This window comes from Ammodytes marinus, assembly GCF_949987685.1.
Source record: "Ammodytes marinus genome assembly, chromosome: 7".
Lineage (NCBI taxonomy): Eukaryota > Metazoa > Chordata > Actinopteri > Uranoscopiformes > Ammodytidae > Ammodytes > Ammodytes marinus.
In genome coordinates, this window is record NC_137211.1 from 11097240 (window position 1) to 11117934 (window position 20695).

General features: G+C 40.3%; 1 protein-coding gene across 1 annotated transcript in view; it reads right to left on the reverse strand.

The window, feature by feature from the left end:
- cpne5a (copine Va) overlaps positions 1–20695 on the reverse strand; it is a gene marked incomplete at its 3' end in the record, with an annotated part of 61976 nt that overhangs the window by 34702 nt on the left and 6579 nt on the right. The window contains exons 2-7 of the mRNA XM_080030322.1: positions 17925–17965; positions 17073–17119; positions 13055–13158; positions 11921–11960; positions 11018–11032; positions 10774–10850 (exon numbers count right to left, since the gene is read on the reverse strand). Coding sequence (XP_079886448.1) covers positions 10774–10850; positions 11018–11032; positions 11921–11960; positions 13055–13158; positions 17073–17119; positions 17925–17965 — 324 coding nt within the window. The remainder of the gene's footprint in view (positions 1–10773; positions 10851–11017; positions 11033–11920; positions 11961–13054; positions 13159–17072; positions 17120–17924; positions 17966–20695) is intronic.

The window sequence follows — 20695 nt, forward strand, 5'->3', positions numbered from 1 at the left end:
TAATTGATTTTAAATCACATCACTTAACAAGAGAGGGGGCAGGGTCAGAGGTGAGCGGGTGATTTTAAAAGGAACTCCTCTTTCCTCTGCAGACAAAATCCACAAACACTGTTCAATTATGAACCAGGAAAACACTGTTTACCAAACAGTCTGTGCAGCACAAGTACCTTGCCATATACATATGTGAATTAATGTCAAAGAAGGCAGCCATTTTCAGCAAATGATTGCAATATGTGAACAGGTGAGTGCAATCAGGTAAATTCAGTAATGATAAAAGTAAATACCACTTTTCTGGGGAAAGGTTTAAAACCCAGGAAAGAAACAAAAGCAGAGTGCAAAATTAAGTTTGACATATTTAATATAACAAGAACTTTCTTTGATAGCCACCCTAAGCCAAAATGTCAACAATGGCAGATTGCCCTTCTCAAAATTGCAAAGGCTGTGAGAGTATAGAACAAGCATTGGTATAGTGTACATTTCATTCAAAACGGTCATTTTGTGCCAGTGTTACATTACAGGGTTTTCATTTTAATGTGTCCATCTACAATTGACTGAGCTGGTGTTTCTTACAGTAAATCAAACATAGATTAGGTTTCTCTGCATGATGTGCGTGAAACAACTGCCCAACAACTTTCACTGCTTTGGATCTTAACTGGTGCCTATGCACAATGTTGAATGGAAGAAAATTCCAATTAAAAGCTGTATGGTTGTTCAGGCTGAATCACTGAATGTATTAACATCCGTAGGTTTATTTAAGGAATTGAAATGTGAGCGCTGAATATTTTATTCCTTGATTCATTTAAGATTTAATGCAACTTACAATTAAAAGGAGCAATAACAAAAAAAAAAAGCAGACCACTTCGCAGAGGCAATAATGATATCCGAATTGAGTAAGTGAAGTGTAGACAGTTGAATAGAGTTTTGATGAGGTGGTCTTGTTCGGGGAAATCTGATGCAAGCCTGGTATCATCCTCTGCTTCTGGATGATTAATGTGATATAATAAAGGCATTAAGGATTCCAGCAACTCACCAATGCAGGCGAGAAATGACTGCACCAACCAAAAGCTAAGTAGCTATGATATATAACACCAAGCACAAATTCTCCATAGTTCATGTACACCCACTTTCAGGTTTCCCTCGGCACACAACAGACACTGTGCCATATGGTCCTGACCAATCCAAAGCCAGGCCTTTCCTTTTATTGGTGTGGCCTGAAACCCTCAATGGGCCTCATATTTACATTCAGATTAGCATCATATCAGTGGGGTTACCTCCTCTGCTGTTCCTCCTCCTCAACAGAGACCCAGAGGATCAAACAAAGCTTCATGTAGAAAAACAAACAAGTCGAGACAGAAATGAAACAGAGACCTTGTAGGAGAAAGGCTTTCTTTAACCAGAAAGAAAAAAAGAAGGGGGGAGTGATGCCGTACTCTCAGTTCACAACTGAAAACAAAGAGACAGACACGGATGTTTTGACAGATCACCTGTTTGATCAACTGAGTGGAGGGAGATCAAGCAGCATATTTCAACATCACTTCCATTACTCGTCCAAAGTTTCTGATCCCGCCGTTCTGCAGAAGAATATCAATGAGAAAAACGGGTTGCTCTCTTTTCCAAGGTAGAGCACATTTGCGTCATTTATTTCTCCAGATAGCAAGCGTCAAAGATCATTTTGCATGACATATCACAATATGGATAATATATGCACGATTTCGATGTATGGCCTCTATCATTCATTTCCCAATGTTGAGGCAGTTGCTATCGCAAAATGGGGATTCGGAATGCCTGTATTCTCCATTTCCTATCATTGCGTATGGGGGGGGGGGGGGGGGGGGGTGCGTGGAGGGTTGTGAGATTAAAGTCCGAAGAGAGAGAAGGAAGCAATTGTTGATGCCGTTCACATTAGGTCATTAGGATGAAGAATGGTCTTGATATTTAACAACGCTGCAACGTGTCACGCATATGAGAGTGGGGGGTGGGACCAAAAAGAAGATTTATTTGTCCACACTGCAGCTGTTGCAGGGTGGGTCTACATATAAGTCAAAATGACTGCAGTATTATCATGCAAAGAAGATTTTCACTTTGCAATTTCACACCTGGAGAAAAGCAAATTAAAAAATATAACCTGGGAAGGTGGAGTGCAATAAGACAAGAAATTTGACCTTTTTGACAGCATATTAGATCGATTTCTGTTTGGCCAGGTTGGTTATTCCCATTAAAAGGGGCAAATGAACGAGTTGAATGAAAGACCAACAGAGATGGAGGATAGACAGATAATCTGGCTTTGTGCCACTGTAAACGTTTGGGACATTGGGCAGTTCATAGTTGAACGGATTTAGACATGGATGACAAAACTCTATGTAGGTTCAAATGGGATTATGCTCATAATCCTCTTGATCTTCATACACCGATAGGCATCCATAATCCTTCACCTCAGAAGGATTCATTTTAAGCATGAAGAGTACACCAGCTAATTCAAAAAGGATACTAGAATACCTTAGTGTAGTTCTTAGAGGGAAAAATGCCCCTGCTTCCTAATGGTGCTGCGGGAGGAGCAGGTAGCAACCTGGGCTACATTCTCTAAAACCTTATTGGAATAGGCATAAAGCAAGTGAATAGGGCAAATAAATGTGGTGTAGAAAATGTCACATGCCGGCTATACAAAGCAAGCAAGAGTAAAGAATGTGTTCATTTACTAGAGTGAATGAAACCACATTGTCCACCAACCAACAGATTGTCCTCTTTCTTTCCCGTCTAATGGAGACATGTTGAGCTACCTACTGTGTGCTATTCAATGGATACCTCAGGTCTCCCACTGAAACATCATGACCATTATCACAACCTCAGTGAACTGAAATAATCCTGTTATTTATGGGATTTTTTTTTCCTTTGCTCTCATTTACCTGCTAATTATGAACAGATATAATACAGGATTACATTTTAAAATGTATTCCATGTAGCGTGTGGCTACAGTGATGTTATGAAACTGTTGTTGACATTTTGATTACATAAATTATGGCTCAGGCTTTAATCACTGTAACAACTTTTTGATTTGTTGTAAATGAGGCATTCATCAAGCACCTGCAAGCGACAAATTGTTTGTTTTGACAAAGAAAGAGAGGACTAGAAAAAGCTGTCAATCAGAAATAAACTTTCTCTGTCCACAGGCAAAAACTACTCAAAGTCACGCAGGCGACTTAATTTCTATTCGTTGGTTCTCTCCTGCCGACAAGAAAACCCCTTCTCAGGAGAACACGACAAGCCCATTTGAATTCCACTCCCGGCAAGAATAGAACATCCCTTCCTATTAGAGGCCAAAAGAGAAGCTCAAGTCTCTTTGTTATTCCACATAGGATGTTGTGAATCTAACTTTACCCCACTTTCCCGCTGTGGGTGTGTGACATATAATCACAGCTGCTTCTCCTCTCCTTTAGCAGGAGGCCATTGCACCTTTAGCCGCCTCACCTGGTGCCGAGCGGCAAGTAATAGGTTTCATATCACGTCACAGTGGGTCGCCCTGACCTCCTCTGCGGTGGTTACTGCAGGCCAGATTGCAATCTGCGTGCCGACAGACTGTTTTTCAGCCGCTGAATAGATTAACGACATGGGAGTGCTCAACTGAGGCAGCAGAGTGCTCGTTCAGAAGCCTTGTGCCCCTTCACCTTTCCAGCAAATGAAAGCGTGTGGCCATGATAGAAATGAACAACGTCTGCTAAGAGAGCAAAAACAAATCAGCCAAGCTTATCACAGAGTAAAAACCTCCGCTGCCCATGCCCAAGGTCTCCATTATTAGTGTGAATACAAAAATCTATTGTCAATAGACCTAGAAAAAGAAAGACCCTTAAAGATCTCCTATTATACTACTTTTCTGGTCTTAATTTCTCATTAATGACTCCTATAGAGCAACCTGACACGAATCACAGTACAAAAAAACATGTAGATTTTCGGGAAGCTCTTCCTCTCATCTGGGCGCATTCAGCATTCACTGTCCACACTTCGCTTTGTGCTTCTCCGCCCCCTTGCCCCCCTCCTGCAAACCCCACTCCGTTGTGATTGGTTACCTTCCTTCCGAAACACTTTCAGCGGCGCGCGGGCAGATTTGATCAGGCAGGTGGGGGCATGGCTGGAGCGTGCCTGAACACGTTGTAGCATCACAATACATGGAAAAATCCTGATTCTCTACGTAACGAATCCCAGAAATTGCAACAAGTGAATCGCGACCGGCTGCCCTAGTGTTTAGCACTCTGCACAGCCACCCCAGACGGTAAGCAGGGAATACATCTTAATGCATGTAAGTCATTACTGGACACTTTAGTATGGTTAAACATGACTATAAATCATTATAACAACGTTTATATGTCATAAAAGTTTAAAAAGTATAATAGGTCCTCTTTAACGTTAAGAAACATTAAAATAGCTATTTAACTTGATAAAGGAAAAAAACTATTAGCTGCAAGAGCAATGCAAATCTTTTATGAATACAAAATGGTACTTTATAAATCCCTGTTTCACTGGACAGAACGTGTTCTTGTATAATCAGCATGGTTGGGGTTTTCCACACCTAAGCAAGAATACACATTATTAAAGACGGACCCTTGTTAGTGTGCAACTTTGGAGCTCCAATTGGTATTCAGCGAGGCAGCAGAATGCTCTAATTGTGTGTGATGTCCTGAGGCAGAGGTTGCTGTTTACTGAAAGCCATCTAAAACACTGCACCTCCCATGTGAGACAAACAGGGGGCCAAACGGGCAAACAAACACCGGCTGCAGTATGAGGTATACTGTGTTTAAGAACTTTCAGTTTTACCCAAAAATGAACTTCTCGAACTCCCACTCATGATTTAAATCTGCGGCAAAAAAACGAAATATATTTTCATCTCAGAGGAGGAACTGTCATGTGTAGCCCCGAGTCAGTCGACTACTTTAACCAACAACTTTAAAAGAATTGTGAGTCTCTGAAGTTGGGATGAGACGAGTGATGCCCTCTGCTTTAGTTTTATCTGGGTAAACTTCTGATAACTCTAACAGCTCTGCAGCTAAACACAGTACACTGATATGCATTGCATTGCATAGGTGTATCTTACCTTCTTATACAATATTCATGAATCAAGAAACTTTTAATGGGGCTGTCTTTAATTTAAGGTTTTTCAAGGCCAAAAACACAAGCGCAAAAGATAAAGCAATGGAGAAAAAATGTGTTTGTTTGCTCTATTGCAAGCCTTATACATTAGCATGTTAGACTAACTAGCTTTCTCCCAATAAGTAACCAGTAAGTAACAAAGTTACTATTATTTCCAGGAGCAAGACTTAGTATTTGATTATCTTCCATTAATTTGTGTTATTTTCACCAAAATACCCAGCCATGGATGAGAACGGCATATTGCAGCTGAATTTTGTATGTGAAATTATGCAAAACCATCTTTCAACATGCAATCCAACATTACACCAGAAGCTGTTGCTCAAAGAATAACCACAGAGTTGCATCACCACCTCTGACTCAGTCTCAACAAATATCAAACATTTTAAATTTCACAGATGAACAGTAGTGTTAATTGAATTGCTGTTGTGTCAAGTTGCACCGGTGTTGTTGTATTTCATTCTTAAGTCTAAAACTTAATTATAAAAGGAGCAGAAAGGATCCTCAGATGAGTGCAGATAAAATGTTGATATGATGTCACACACTGCAATTTTATTTCACTTTTTTTATGTGTATTCTATGCTTGATGTATTTTAATCTTGATGTATTTCGTGACTAGCGACTTGGGTGAATGACATTTAGCAATAGTCAATAATTTGGGCAAGTCTTTCTGCCTATCTCTCTCACTCCATTGCACACTCTGTCACTACTATCCATGCTTAAAGGAAGCAGGATTAAACTACTGGATTAAGATGTTCAAATGTATTTTAAAAAAGCAAAACAAAAACATACTTCGATAAAGATGTTAAAATGTTTAAAGAAATGTGTTTAAAAATGCACAAAGATGTTTAGAATGTTTCAAAAATATGTTTAAAATGTGTAAAATAGGAACACAGTTGTTTAAAATGTGTAAAATAATGAAAAGGGGGGCTCACTCTCTCACACTTTGAAAACCCCTGACTTAGAGCATTAGGACCAACACTTTTAGATTCCAGAATAACAGATATTGTGAAGCTGTCCGCCTCCTGAATTCTCTAAATTTCCTTTGTTTAACAACTGTACATTATGGCAGCTATTTTTATTATGTTTATTATGCACGTGTATGCGATATAAAAGCACTTTATGTAAATGGGTTGTTTGATGTTGCTGCTTATTCCCCGCAGGTAGGCTTCTATAGCATTTTACCCATGGTGTTATAAGTTGTTGTTATTCAAGTATATGATTACTTATGTATTGGGTTATTTTTATCTGTTTTGTACTGAAGGCTTAAAGAAAATATAGTAATGAGATTGTCACAGAACCAATGGCAGGGAATCAATATAACATAAAAAATTCTACATTTAGAATTTTTTCTTTAACCGGTTAACCACAAGAATGAACGGTTATTAACCGGTTAACCGTTAAGATTTAATGTAGCCTAAATAGTGAAATACATGAAACATTATAGCAGGGCTCCCGACCTTTTTTTGTTCCAAGGACCTGCATATTAATTTAAAAACAATTCAGGGACCAATAGCCAATTTAAATGCCTACATTTTGACATTCACACGGCACCTTGTCTGTTGTGAGAAGAGGTCTAGTATGCGAATGTAGGAGCATAAAGTGAAATAAGTGACTGAAAAGGGACATTTACACACACACACACAGGCTTAGGGGATGGGTAGCCTACCGAAACCCGGTGCTAAGTAGTCCTGAGCACGGGGCAACATTTTGAAAGGCCGTAGTATTGATAAGCTGATTAAGCTCCAACGTTATCAGTACTGCATAACGGTACTTTACGCTTTTGTTTATGACGGATTTTCGCTATTGATCCTCGCACACAAGCATGGCAGACCTCTCTGTGTCTGTGGTGCAGGGGCACTCACTGCCTGTCTGTCACTCTCTCACACTCACTGAGACGGTGAGAACAGCATCCACCTCAAGAAGGCTAATGCTAGCGCTATGTTAAGCTAGCGGGAGCCCACGCTGATAATTAAATTATACAAACACATTGCAGGGGAGTGTTGTGACCATAAGTTGTGACTGGCTATCTTTCTGGGAGCGTACCATGGACCTATTATAAAGTTGAGAGCAGCCTACACGACTCTGTTATTTCTTTACCGACAGTTGGCATTCTTACATCCGGTTTAGTGATATCAAAATAACAGTCCGGATTTCAGAGAAATTAAGATGATTTAATTTTTTTTAACCGTTTAATCTTTAGTATTAACCGGTTAAAGATCTTCTTAACGGTTAACGGTTAACCAGTTAACCATGGACATCCATCCACATCCGGATACATAATAGCAGAGCATGCATTTAACTATAACTTCAAAACATCTTCATATAAATAGGTAAACAGTCATTTGTAGTTATTGTCATGTATAGACTTAATCACAAACATCCCCATCAACTTGAGTAGAGCTTTAGATACTGTATGTCCTTAGTGCAACTGCAGATGGTCGCTAACCACCTACGTGGACAAAAATGGAAAAAACACATGAAGTGCACTTGAACCTGCTTACTGTACCTTGTATTTATGTAATTCTATCTATATTTTCCTACACTTCCACCTTGGTTCTTTAGGAACTATTGTAGGGACAATATTATTTCTTTGGATTGTATTTGGTCCAAACAGGTGGGCTACAGTTCAAATGTGCCTTTGGTTTATGGTTTATTTAAAATATTTTTTTTCCCTGTGTTTCTACAAATGTCTTTCCTCCCTTGGCTCCCATAAGTTCTGCCAGCACACCCACGACAAGTTGTTGTGGTTTTGCTTACGGTTCATTTCCAGCTTCAAGCATATAAGAGGAGGGCACAGCCACAGTAGGCTAATGGGGTTAGCATGCAAATGTAGTGCTGCATTCATGTGTTGGTATAATTTACCACCGTACCAACAGAAAAGGTTACTGCCATTTGTATTATGTTACCTATACACACAAGCTATAATTTATTCCCACAGGCTAAAAACATGTGGGAGCTGCATCATAGTAAACATGTTATTCAGAAAAAAATGCCTTTCACATGCATCATTCATTTATTTTTGCATTTCCTCAGCTACCAATAACTTTGATAGATGCCTTTCATTAAAGACGAAATTAAAGACAACTAATTTGTTCCAATGTGTCATTTCGGTCCTAACATGGCTCATATTTGTTCCACTGGTATACATTTTCTATCTTACAGTAATAAAGGCATGTGGGAAAAGCCATACATCTCGTCTGACCTGTTAGTTCCCCCCAAGGAAAATGTGCTTGTGGAAATATGCTCTGAAGGGACTGCAAGACAATTACATTAGCCATTATGTCCCCACAGCACATTCAAATTTAGAAATGACTGAGATAAATTATTGAATAGCCAAGCATGAATAGCAGTTTATGTTTCTGCTTACACAAATGAGAAAGAGAGCGAGAGAGAGAGAGTGTGTGTGTGTGTGTGTGTGTGTGTGTGTGTGTGTGTGTGTGTGTGTGTGTGTGTGTGTGTGTGTGTGTGTGTGTGTGTGTGTGTGTGTGTGTGTGTGTGTGTGTGTGTGTGTGACACAGTGGGGGGTAAAGGACCCTACAACTTGATAAATAATTTATCCCATTCATTTTAAGGCTACGTTGCAATGCAATGCCACCGGAATGTGTTTTGTTAATCAATGAATACAATTTACGTATGGAACATATCTGCAAAACATTATTTTAGCTTCAAATAACTGATGCACGATTTGAAAAATGTGGTTAAGTTTAGGCAAAGTATAACGTTAAAGTTAGTTAAAGATCATGATCTTGGTTAGGTATTGAAAAAGTCAGCACTGACTTGAAAGGAGATCCTAAACTGTGATCTTCTTAACTTGTGGAGGACATGACCTTTGGTCTCTGGTGTCAATGTTCTGTGCCTAGCAAGCCCAGCCAACCACTCTAACCAACTCCTTATGATTTATGTGCCAAATAAGAACTTCATACTTGGGGCATCCTTGTAGCCTAATGGTTAAGGCATGTACCATATTCCATCTGGGGACCTTTGTTGCCATGTCATTCCTCTCTGTCTTCATATGTGTCCCAGTAGTGTCCTGATTTTTTTTTAGGGGAAAGGTTAGAGTGATGACTGGGTTGTTTCTTTAGGTAGTGGCTATGGTTAGACAGAACAGGATAGAAAGGTATGTAAGGGGGAACACAAAGAAATACAAAAACACAATGTGGGGAAAGGAGGTAAGGCAGGGAAAAAATCCGGTGAATAGAAGGAGGGAGAATAAATGAGGGATGAAGTGTGGGAAATAGGAAAAGGGGTGCTGATGTGCTTCTTAAGCAGGTCATTGGATGCAGTGTGCCTTGGGAGGGCTCGTTTAAGGGCTAACAGATTTCCTCAGGCTCTGCAGGAGCTGTTGCTCAGAGCCCCAGGCCAGAAAGGCACTGTCGCTGTCAGGATGCGTGACAAGGAAATGGAGCACATAGCCATTAAATAACTCCTGAGCCATGGTCTATCAAAGCAGCAAAGAAAAACTCCATTACCTATGGATACTGGTTAGCTATTCAATGAGGTCGGGTCAGAATAAAACTGTAGCCTTAAATGAATGTCATGAGGAAAAGAGAATCAAAAGGGACTTGTACTTCTCATGTGTTAGTTAATGTTTTCATGAGGGCTCATTTCATCAGTTAGCAAATTGTGATGTGCAACGACAACCATATCATCACAATCTCTGCCACAGCTTAATTGGGTGTTATATCAGCGCAGAGTCTCAGAGGACATCAAGGTGCCCTGCTGGAGCTGCAGGATCAATACGTTGGTCCATCATGTCTGGGGGGCTTTTCAGCCTCTCTCTGATGTGGGCTGTGAAGCCTAGTTTACAGCATTCTGCCCAACACCGCCTCTTGATTCAGCTCATCCTCTTATTCAGCACTGAAGGGCACCGAGCTCCGTAATCCACCGCAGCCAGTCGCTGGCACAGAGTTCATGGTCAACACCAAAGCCCTCTTGTTCACACAAACCCCCTGCAGCTGGGGCCAGCATCTCCTTATACTTCACATAGAGGCACACACACACACACACACACACACACACACACACACACACACACACACACACACACACACACACACACACATACTGCACTTCACAGTCTCACACACAAGCACAAGCTTCGTACATTGTCAGAGCCTCTTTCTCACTCGCAAAAAGACACACATTACTCAAAGAGCCGTGCTCAAGTCTGTGGGTGCCAACAGCTTCGGGGCTTCATATTTCCCAATTTAAGTTGAGGCGGAGTTGATAGTGCCATGTGTCCCATGCTGGCTTCAATCCACTCTCTATGCTAGATCGCCTCCCTAATGACAGTAATTGCATTGAGGAAGCCCCCGGTCGTGTTCAATTACCCGTTCCCATCCGCGCACACCAGTCTAATCTTGCAGGGTAATGTACGATACAGATGGCTCTGGTAGGCAGACATATTCATCACCGCCTCATCTTTGTGGGAATGTGTGGAATGCAGCAGCAGAAACATGTGACATTTGAACAGGCTGAGAGTGGCACTGAGCTTTCATTATCTGATAATATCTGTGTTTGCAAAGCTAAAATTGTGCTATTTGTCTGCTGGAGATGATAAAATACTCCTCTTAGCTCTGAGTGGCTCTTATTATTGACACATGAGAGAACACAGCAAAAAACTGTAGCACTCACCCTAGGGGTTTCTCCAGGCGACTGGCAGGGGAGCCCACAATCTCTCCCAGTGTACAGAAGACCTGTCCCAGGAAGTCCTGCCATGGGAGAGTGCATAAAGAGGAATGTAGAGAGACGTAGGATGGAGCAAAGGATTGGGGCATTCGGGGGGTGGGGGGTGTAAGAAGGAGAGTCGGTGAGGAGTTAAGCATCGTTATAAGCATTGTACGCTTTATAAATGAGGACATCTGAGGCAGACACGTACGTTAAAGTCGGTTGGCTTCCAGGGTGGAGAAGGAGGAGGAAGAGAGAGACACCAGGCAGCAGCAGTGACACAACAGAGCATATCATGGAACAGACAGAAGGCACACCACTCAAATACCAAGACTGTCATCAACCAAGAGTGAAAAAGAAGAGCAAAGGAAGGTATGTGAAGGAGCAGAGCAGGCATAATAGTATGGGCAGAGAGTGACAGAGAGTAAGTTTCCAGAGCATGCAACAAGGTGCAAAACCACAACAATAAAATCATCACAGTGACAGCAGTAAAACTTGCAATGAAAATGTTGGTGGTATGCAAACCAAATGCTGCAAATATATTCTTTGCGTGCCTATGTAGTATGAGAGTGAGTTTATTTATCAAAGCTTTAAGCATAAATTATGACGCTAACATACTCTCACCTCAATGAGATGTTCTACAATAGAGTGCTGCTCCTGTTAGACGAAACTGCCATTTACTGTTTTGAAAACTGTATGCTGTCTTGGTAAGGAAAATCCTAATTTCAAACAACATTACAGAGCACACAGTGAAATATGTTGAGACGCTTTTTTTTTTTAATGCTTCATTTCTCTTTCTTTCTTTTTTTAAGTAATGAGGGTATGACAGCAAATGAAAGTTTGGTCATTATAGCTCAGGAGGAATAACATACCTAATTATAGGTATTAAAATATTTTTTTATAATTAAAACAATTAAAACAAATATATATACTGTATAAACTGTATATATTTACATATGGAGCACAATTCATATATCATTATTCCAATATATTTGAGCGTTTAGATGCCATAAACTTTGGTTTGCATAAGACCTTATTACTGGATGCACTGACAACAATTCAGAAGTCGAACTTCAGATCCACATAAAAAATTTAAGAAAAGTTTTCCGCTTACATGCTTTGTCAGATCCGGACTTTTAGAATCAACATCATATCTGAAAAGAGACCACAAATCACAAGGGCAAAGAGTTGGAAAGAACATCGTAAGACCTTTAAATTACCACAGACTCTCATAAAAGAATACGGGCTGCAGTGTGGGTATTTTCAACCTGTCAATCACACACCTGGGTCACTGAGGAAGCAAAAGGGAAGGGCAATTAGAAGAAAAATCGAAACAATAACGTGACAGTTAATTAAGTAACTTATTGTGTAGTTTATTAATATTATTTCTGTACTCTGCCTGGGGGATGGTATTAGAAATGATCTACCAATGCAGAGAAAGTTTCTGGTGTCTGCCAGTCAAACTTAAAGTAAAATTAATTAAACCTCAGCATGCCCCTGCTCCCCCCTCAGTGATCAAGAGATGTAAATGAGTAAGACTAATTGTGAGGGGATGCACTCCCTCCTTTCCTGCTCTAGAGTCATATCATGATAACAGGCCAAATGAATTCATTAAGTGTCTAAAAATCCTCAGAGACCTGCAGCCCTGTCCTGGATAGTCCACTGGGAATGTCACGCTTCAAAGGAGGAAGAAGGGGGGGGGGGGTTTAGAAGCATATCTTTTCTAGACTGGAGAAAATGGTATTGAGTCCGTTCTCTGTGATCTCAAAAAATGAAACCGCACCTTCATGACCCTCTCACTAGTCTGGCCTTTTCAAAAGAAGGAAGACAGCTATATGTGAAATGGGCGGACAGGGGTCTTTGTGAGTTTTATGGGACATGGTTTCAGACATTGCTCTGCTTAGCAGCAGGGAGATTAAGGATAAAACTGTATATGAAATATTTATCACCCTTATACCAATCTCGCTTCAAGAAATGATTACTGCACCAATGAATAATTCCTCAGGAGAGAGACGAGCCGGTGACAAGGGGAGGAAAGGGAGAGGAAGGGAGAGAAAATGAGAGACATGAGAGACAGAGAGAGGGGATGAAGAGCTAGATAGGGGAGGAGGGAGATTAAATGAGCAAGAAGATGTTAGGCTTTGTGGTGGAAGCAAAAGGAAGTTAGACGAGAAACTGAAATCTGAAACACACACGCAAACACACCCCGCCGTGTCCCCAGAGGACGGGATCAAATGGAATAACTCACACGTCAAAGCGCAGGTTCTGCTTCTCCTCAAAGAAGTAGTCCAGGATGTACTTTCTGACAAAGTCTGGGTTTAGTGTGTTGTCTATCACCTCTGTTCTCCCAAACTAGATTAGAACAAGGAAAGAATCGGGGCACAGAAAGGCAGAAGAGGAAGATGTGATAGCAGACAGCACATCATGCAGTAACAGAGAAACTCCATATCCTCTGCTCCATTAAACCCCCCCCCCCCCCCCCCTCTCACCCCCTTCTATCTACCCCCCGTCAAACGCTTGATTTCACGGCTTCGGATAAGCTCAGATTTGATTAACAGAAGTCAGTGATTGCACAGTGTAAGATCTTTTTCTGAAGCTGGTCTCGTCATGCTGTGGATGAGCCAGCCAGAGGAAAGGCACTTTATTGAGTCCAATTATGCTCATTTCATTAATACCACTGTTGCTCTCAGAGCCACTTCAAAACAATGGGCCGAAAAAACACTGACTCCCACATTTTGGCTCACCATGGGGGAACTGTTGCAAGTGATAGAATGGTAAACTATCTCCTGTTCCCTGGTGTTACAAAGAAAATGGGACCCCGACATTGCAGTCACTGAAGAAATGTTAGTTGGTACTTGGAGCAAGAGCTTATGATGTGCTGATAATCAAATCAACAGACACAGAAAGTGTTGCAACCCCCCCCCCCCCCCCCCCCGCATAAGCACATGCACATTAATTGTATCCAAAAATGAATAATTCAAAGTCAGAGGAATCACAGAAAGTGTTACCATAAGAATTGTAAAAGTGAATTAACAATAGGCAGTGTTAGGGCCTAATGAGGAGAGGAAACAGTAGAATTACAGGCAAGCACCTTTGTGATTAAATCCAGTCTGGGTTAAACTCAACATGGGACTTTACTGGGGAGCTACACAGTCACATCACAGCAGCAGAATGCTTTATAATGGATGGATACCTGTTCTAATGTATAAAATAGTGGCGCTGGATTGTTTGAAATAGATGACAGTTTGAGAGAGTGGGTTCGCTGAAGTGTAAAATCAAATCAAATCAAAACAGTTTTATTTGTATAGCCCAAAATCACAAATACATTTATCTCCGTGGGCTAAGTGTAACCTTCCATCTAATGTCTAAGCCTATAAAAGTTGAACTACTGAGTGGCACTGCCCTCTTCTATCTCTTGTTCTCCAGCCACATCAGAAAGTGTGAGGTGAGAGCTCACCGAGAGAGAAAAGGGAGCCCATTTCAATGAATGTGGCAACCGTGGGCCAATAGCATATTCAATTTGTTCTCAGGGCAAACTTAACAAAGGCAGAGTCAGCACCAGTGAAGCAAACAGCCACCCGAGGAATTAACAGATCTCCCAATCCACATATTGTTCCTACCTTGGATTGTAAAGCACTAACAATAAAACTGTGTGCAATTATTCCCTTTTGGTAACACTCAGAATAAATAATTATGTGAGGAATGATGTCGAGCTGTCAATAAAATCATCTCTGTGGAAATATTAACTTCTACGAGTTGGACTAGAAGTCAAAAGGCAAGGCTTTGCTTGAATTTGAAAAGTTTATTTGTCAGCTGCAAGTGGCAGGAAGAGGAAAACCAGTCACGTACTGGCAGTTATTGACAAGGGAGTTGAAGATTAAGACTTCAGTCATGTGGTAACAGAAGGATGAGCTGCAGCTATACTCTACATACAATACATTTACACATACAGTATACAGTATATACACATGCATACATATTATGTACCCATATTTACATATACAAATGTACATATACATACAAACACAACGCTGACAAACCTCTGTCAAGTGTACGCAGTTTCAGAAGGAGCTGATGAAGTCATTCTACTGGAATCTAAACACAATTTATTCATACACATTTTGTTTTCAAATGCGGTTCTTAAAAGAGGAGCAGCTCAAGTGGTGAGCTTGTCCCACAGAAGTGTAAATGGATTAAAGACGGTTGGTGTCACAGTGAAAGGTGTTGTCACAGACCATGTCAGGTCTCAGGAGAACGAAAACGCATTACATGACAGAAAGGCAAAAGAGGCGCTTAGCTTTTATCAACACTGCACAGCTTGACTCTGCTGCCATCAAAAGCAAGCTGTTTGTATCTATTTCATGGAGAGATGTTCAGACTACACCCTCCGTTTATAAGGTGGGGCTATATAACCAGCGGTGGTAGGTGTAGGAGGCCCTTCATGCCGAACACTGCACTTGAGGCTTGTCTACATTTGCATACTAATCTAGGCTAACTGCTTTCCAGCTTTCAGCACCAAGGTTTGTTTTGCCAGCCACCAAGCTCATGTATTACATGCACCACTGCAAAAATACAGTTTTAAGGTAAAGCAGTGACACACTCAACTCAGCTCATCTGTATATAAAATGTGTCAAACTTCCAACAATCCATAATTTAGTCAATCATTCATGTTAATTGGCTCTGCTGGGAAATGTATTATTCAGTTAGCCTAGATTAGTATAAATGACAATCACAGACACGTAACAAGTTATCATCATTCAGATATACTGTAGAAATGACCTACAATACATTAAACTAAAAAAGCAACACAACAAAAACAATGAAGAAAATGGTTCAGTGAAAAAACAATTCTAAAAGATGAATTATGACGTTAAAAGTTATAGGCAACAAACATTGTTTTGTGAACCTATTCTTTATTTGTGTTTAAATGCAACTCTCTATGTGTAGGCCTATGTTGTACTTGAGGTTTTGTGAGGAACAGTTGTTCAAGTGTTTAACCTTGGAAGAGGTGATCTTGGGAAGTCTTCACTTCTCCAGGAGTTGTTTGAGGCTTAAAGGAAAAGTTTGATGTTTCGAGAGTTAGATAAGAAGATAGATACCACTCTTGAGTATCAGGAGTGTCGTCGTCACAAGCTATTGCCATGCAACCTCCTCTAAGAAAATACTGCTCTCGATCAAGAAATAGTTCGGCACCACAAGTAACCCCCATAATACGGACATTTCGGTTTCACACTTCAATCCGTATTGCTAAGTGTCTCCTGGCTGTAGCTGCTTCAAAGTCTTCAAAAACGAACGAAAAGGGTTAGTGCAGTGCTTTAGTAAGTGCTTTAGACTTGTTTATTTTATTTATTTATTTCATGTACGGAGGTATATTCCATTTTTACCTTCTTTCTTTTATTATTATTTGCATTTTTGGACAAAAAATAGATATACAGTGTATAAAAACAATGTGTAGGATGCTGTAAATGTGAACTGTAACAGTAAGATGATAACCTAGTGTTGCTCCTACAATAGAATATTAAATAAATAAAAATATTTGGGTTTATGTTAATAAAAGCCAACAGGAACCAAGACACAGATTATAGTTGAAATCTTTGGATCTTGAAAACCAAGTGTTTCCCGACTGTTAAATCTGTTGTGTCACACCACAGTGTCACATCAAGGTGTCAACTCAATAAACAGAGCACTCCAATTCAGTCGAAAAGGATTTATGTGTGAAAAGTAGCTTTTATCCTGCTGGGCAGAATGTATTTTTGTGTTTTATTGTGTTGTGTATTTATGACTTGGCTGGCTCTTAGCTTTTGAGAAAAGTGTTGCATGCTTAGAAAAGAATGGTCTTAGGAAATGGAATAAGGTGTAAAACAACTTATTGAGTTAAAAGGTATTCCCCTTTGAAATGTGATTTAAATTGCCATTTCTCTCTATGCCCATCCGTTGAGATTACAAGGACGTATAATAATCCCAGAAGGACCGTCTGCTCTGCTGCATTTACAAACGGGGAGAAACTCTGACACAGACACAAATCTTTATCGATATGATCAGCTGTCACCTTGTCAGTCAGTCTGCCACAGGTTACGCAGTGCTGAGCAGCACTTGGATACTCACAGGGTCAATCAATTATAAATTGGCACCCCACGGCATTTACCTTGAGAGACCGGAGGAGGGGAGGGTTGGGTTAGGGGGATTGTGAATAGAGAGCAGGCTGTCATTTAGAGGTGACGGGCTGATTGAGTTGTGTTGACAGAGACATGGCTGTGATCCCTTACCTCTCTCCACTGTTTGCACTCCACGCCTTGTGTGTACAACACGACCACTGAGAGGAGAGGAGGTGGGTGGCGAAGGGAGAAAGAGAGAGAGAGCAGAGGAATACATAGTCACTTAACAATCTTAATCAAGCATCCCGCTTCTCCAAATAGTGTTTGTTTTGTTCCCTCTTTGCTGACATTCATCATTAATTATCCTGCCACGCCTTGACAGTATAATGGAGTGCCAAGCTTGATGGTGCAGCGCTGAATCAAATTCTGGGTATTATGTCCGCATGCAAATAACAAACCACTAAAACCAGATCAAGCCCTGCAATCAAAACACAATTTCTTAACGGTGGGATCCTCCTTTTTCCTATTTGGATTTTGCGACTTCAAATTAAGCTGAGGCTGGGGAACAAGACGTGACCTGTCATATAGACCAAGGTTCATCTTCAGGCAAAGACAAAATCGAGTGTGATATATTCTCACTAGCTTTTTTAGCTTGAACCTCCTCCCTATTCTGTTAAGTGTATCCCTCTCTATCCTTGAGGGACTATCAAAGAAATGCCTTCATGGCAGTTCCCTATATGTCTCCCCAAGAGATACCCATTTGTATTCAAAGGCTGGCGATTACACCCTGCATGCATTAAGGTACTCTCGGTGGCTCTCGGTAAGGAAAGGTTGTCACATTACTGTGCAAATGATATGCGGTTACTTTGAAATGGCAGACTAAAATGAATCAAAGTGCTTAGCAAAAGCAAAAGTAAAAAAATAAAAATAAAAAAGTAAAGCTTTCCAAAAGGAGAGGTGGTGTTAAAGAAGAGCAAGGAAAAGCTAAGCTGCAATTAGCATCGTAAAAAGCGGAAGACTTACATGGGTCGGATTTGGAGAAAGTGTCTCGGTCCAAGAGATTCCTGTAAGAAAAGGAAACAGTTACACGTCAAAATCTCATTTGGGTCCAGCATGTGTTTATGGTTAAGCTTCCTCTCTTATACGGTTTAATCAAAAAATCCCATACGCACAGAGCTACAAGATAATTGCATGGTATTTCACAGCCATCTTCACATAAAACCACACTGTCCATTTTCATTTTCAAGTGAGCAGTGAACGTACAAAACTTATGTAAACGGTTGGCCACAAGCAGTCAGAAATTGCATAAGGCTCCAAAATCCTTTCTAATAAGAGAAAATGCAGATTTTAAAAAATATCAGTTAAAACAAAAACACTTGCATGCATGTGCTGGCTCCTTTCAATGACAATGAAACCATTGATGAAGAAAATAATAGTTGCATCCCAAACTTTAATGTTTATGTGACGTGGGTCAAGAAATGCCTGAACAACATTTCAAGAAGCAGGTTGGTAACTTTTATTCATATTAATTTACATGTAAACATTTATTTCACCCTTCACAGCACCCTTAGGTTTGGTTGGATTAAAAAATTGAGGGAGCACTTATGGGAGCGACAGCAAAAGACTGTTCCGTGTGTTCATTATGTTGTACAGCAGAATAAAAACGTTCCCATTCATTCTCTCTCAGTTTGAACCACAGTCCAAGCAAACAGGCTGCTATTGCATGTCAGGATGCCCACGACAGCATTTCCCAAACAATACATCCTCTAAACTAAACAATAAAGTGCAGCCTTGATCTCTGTGGAGGAGCTATGCAGTCACCCTGTCATTGATCTTCCTTCAACACCTTTTCAATCAGCCAGCCACTCGGATTGGCTCATTGACTCATTCAAGAGAAGAGCTCCAATCAGACATGAGCATTATTCATTCTCTCTTGTTTTTTAGCCTCTTCCAGCTTGAATTCTGTGTGGGGGTTTTGGAGATGAATGGAAAATCAAAGATGACCTGAGTCATTACTCTCATTGTACAAGATCCAGAAACCAAAAGACTGTGCTATAAATGTGTCCCTCCATCAATCACTTCATTCAACATTTTAGACGAGAGACATTTTTTTTAGATTGTTTCAGTGGTTTCAGCAAATCAATTCAAATCAGTATAACGCAGAAACCTATAAATATGTCTTACTTTCTGGCCCCTGATTGCAGGCAGTGCCAATAAATAACTTTTATGCAGCTCAGGACCATCCTCAGTCCTTTAGGGGGATAGCAAGATTTCGATGAATATAGATGAGATACCACGCTGGAATCCAAGCAGCCTGACATCATTCATGCCTACGTAATTCTGCAATCCAGGACACAAAATCTTCTCTCACATGGATAACTTGGGGGGGGGGGGGGGTAACAGATGTACCTTTCTGTTGGTATAAGCCTTGGAATGATCTGACAACAGTTGGAACAATGTCAATTGAATCATTATACTGTATGAGATAACAATACCAACAGCCTCTTTGTATCCACCTGTCACCGCCTGGCAACCATAACCCACCAACAATGAATTTATCCATCACCTAACCCAATCTCTCAGTGCAATAGAAAGAGAAGGTGCCACACAGAAAAAAGGAAAGCGGTAAAATATGACATCCCTTTTTCAGTTATACACAGTGTTGCTACAAAAGAAACAAGACTTCATTTTAGTTAATGTATATTACACGAAAAATTATCACCAGTACTATATATGCACCAATACTAATTAATCACTGCACATGGCCAGGGTAACACACAGCTGAATTGCAGGATTAACATCTCAAGTAATCCATCTGCTTATGCTGAAGTAACGCTGCCCATTTCTAAAAGTTAACATTTTCTCTTTTCAAATCTCTAGGGGTCTAGAGAAGATCATTATCCCGAAAACAGATGTAGAGAAAGTGTTGATGAATCTGGAGTTCTTGAAAGTAGGACAAGAGTAATTGGACCCAGCTACTTTTCAACAAATTTCATGTACCAGCCAGTTTCATACCCTTTTTAAGATTTGTATGACCATCTTTGAAATACGAAAAATGAAAATGGCAAAACATCGCTTTTTGTATTCCACTTCATCTCACCACCTTCATTAAACCTCTGAGAAAGACCATCTCTTGTGAGTAGAGCATTTCATATTTTATCACATGTGAAGTGGGAGTCTATAAGAGGGAGAGCAAACAAAACTTCAAGTTACATTTCGCCTGAGGAATCAACATGATACAAATATCATTGTAATTGCCTTCTTTCTCTGTCTAATCGTCCCTAACAAGGTTATTTTTGTCAATTTACCAGTGAATTAACCTTGTGGTTATCGGTGATGTACACTTTAATCAAGAAGTAAGATATTACCATAATAAAACTCTAACTGCTAAATTAGTGTTACCCAGCCAAACCATGTGCTCTGAAATCGAATCTGGAAACTCTCCCTAGCTGTATAAATGTGTCAAAAGAGTATTTAGTTTGGCAAAAATATTTTCAAATGTTTCCACTACAGGCCAAGTGTGACCTCTAAAACATGGCTGGCTGCCGAACTGTAATTTAGAAGAATATATCTGGAGCACACTCTCCCTATCAGTCAGTTCCCTGGAGAAGTTTTAACTGCTTTGGCCATGTGGCTGACGATTAAACTAAGAAACTGAAGAAATTACTGTTTCGGCCGCATGCCTTTTTGTTTACAGTGCCTTAATTATCTTTCTTATCTATTCCAATTTTTTTGTGTTGTTAAAACCATAATTGGCCCCTTGGAGAAAAGGTATACCGTATTTGGGCGGAAGG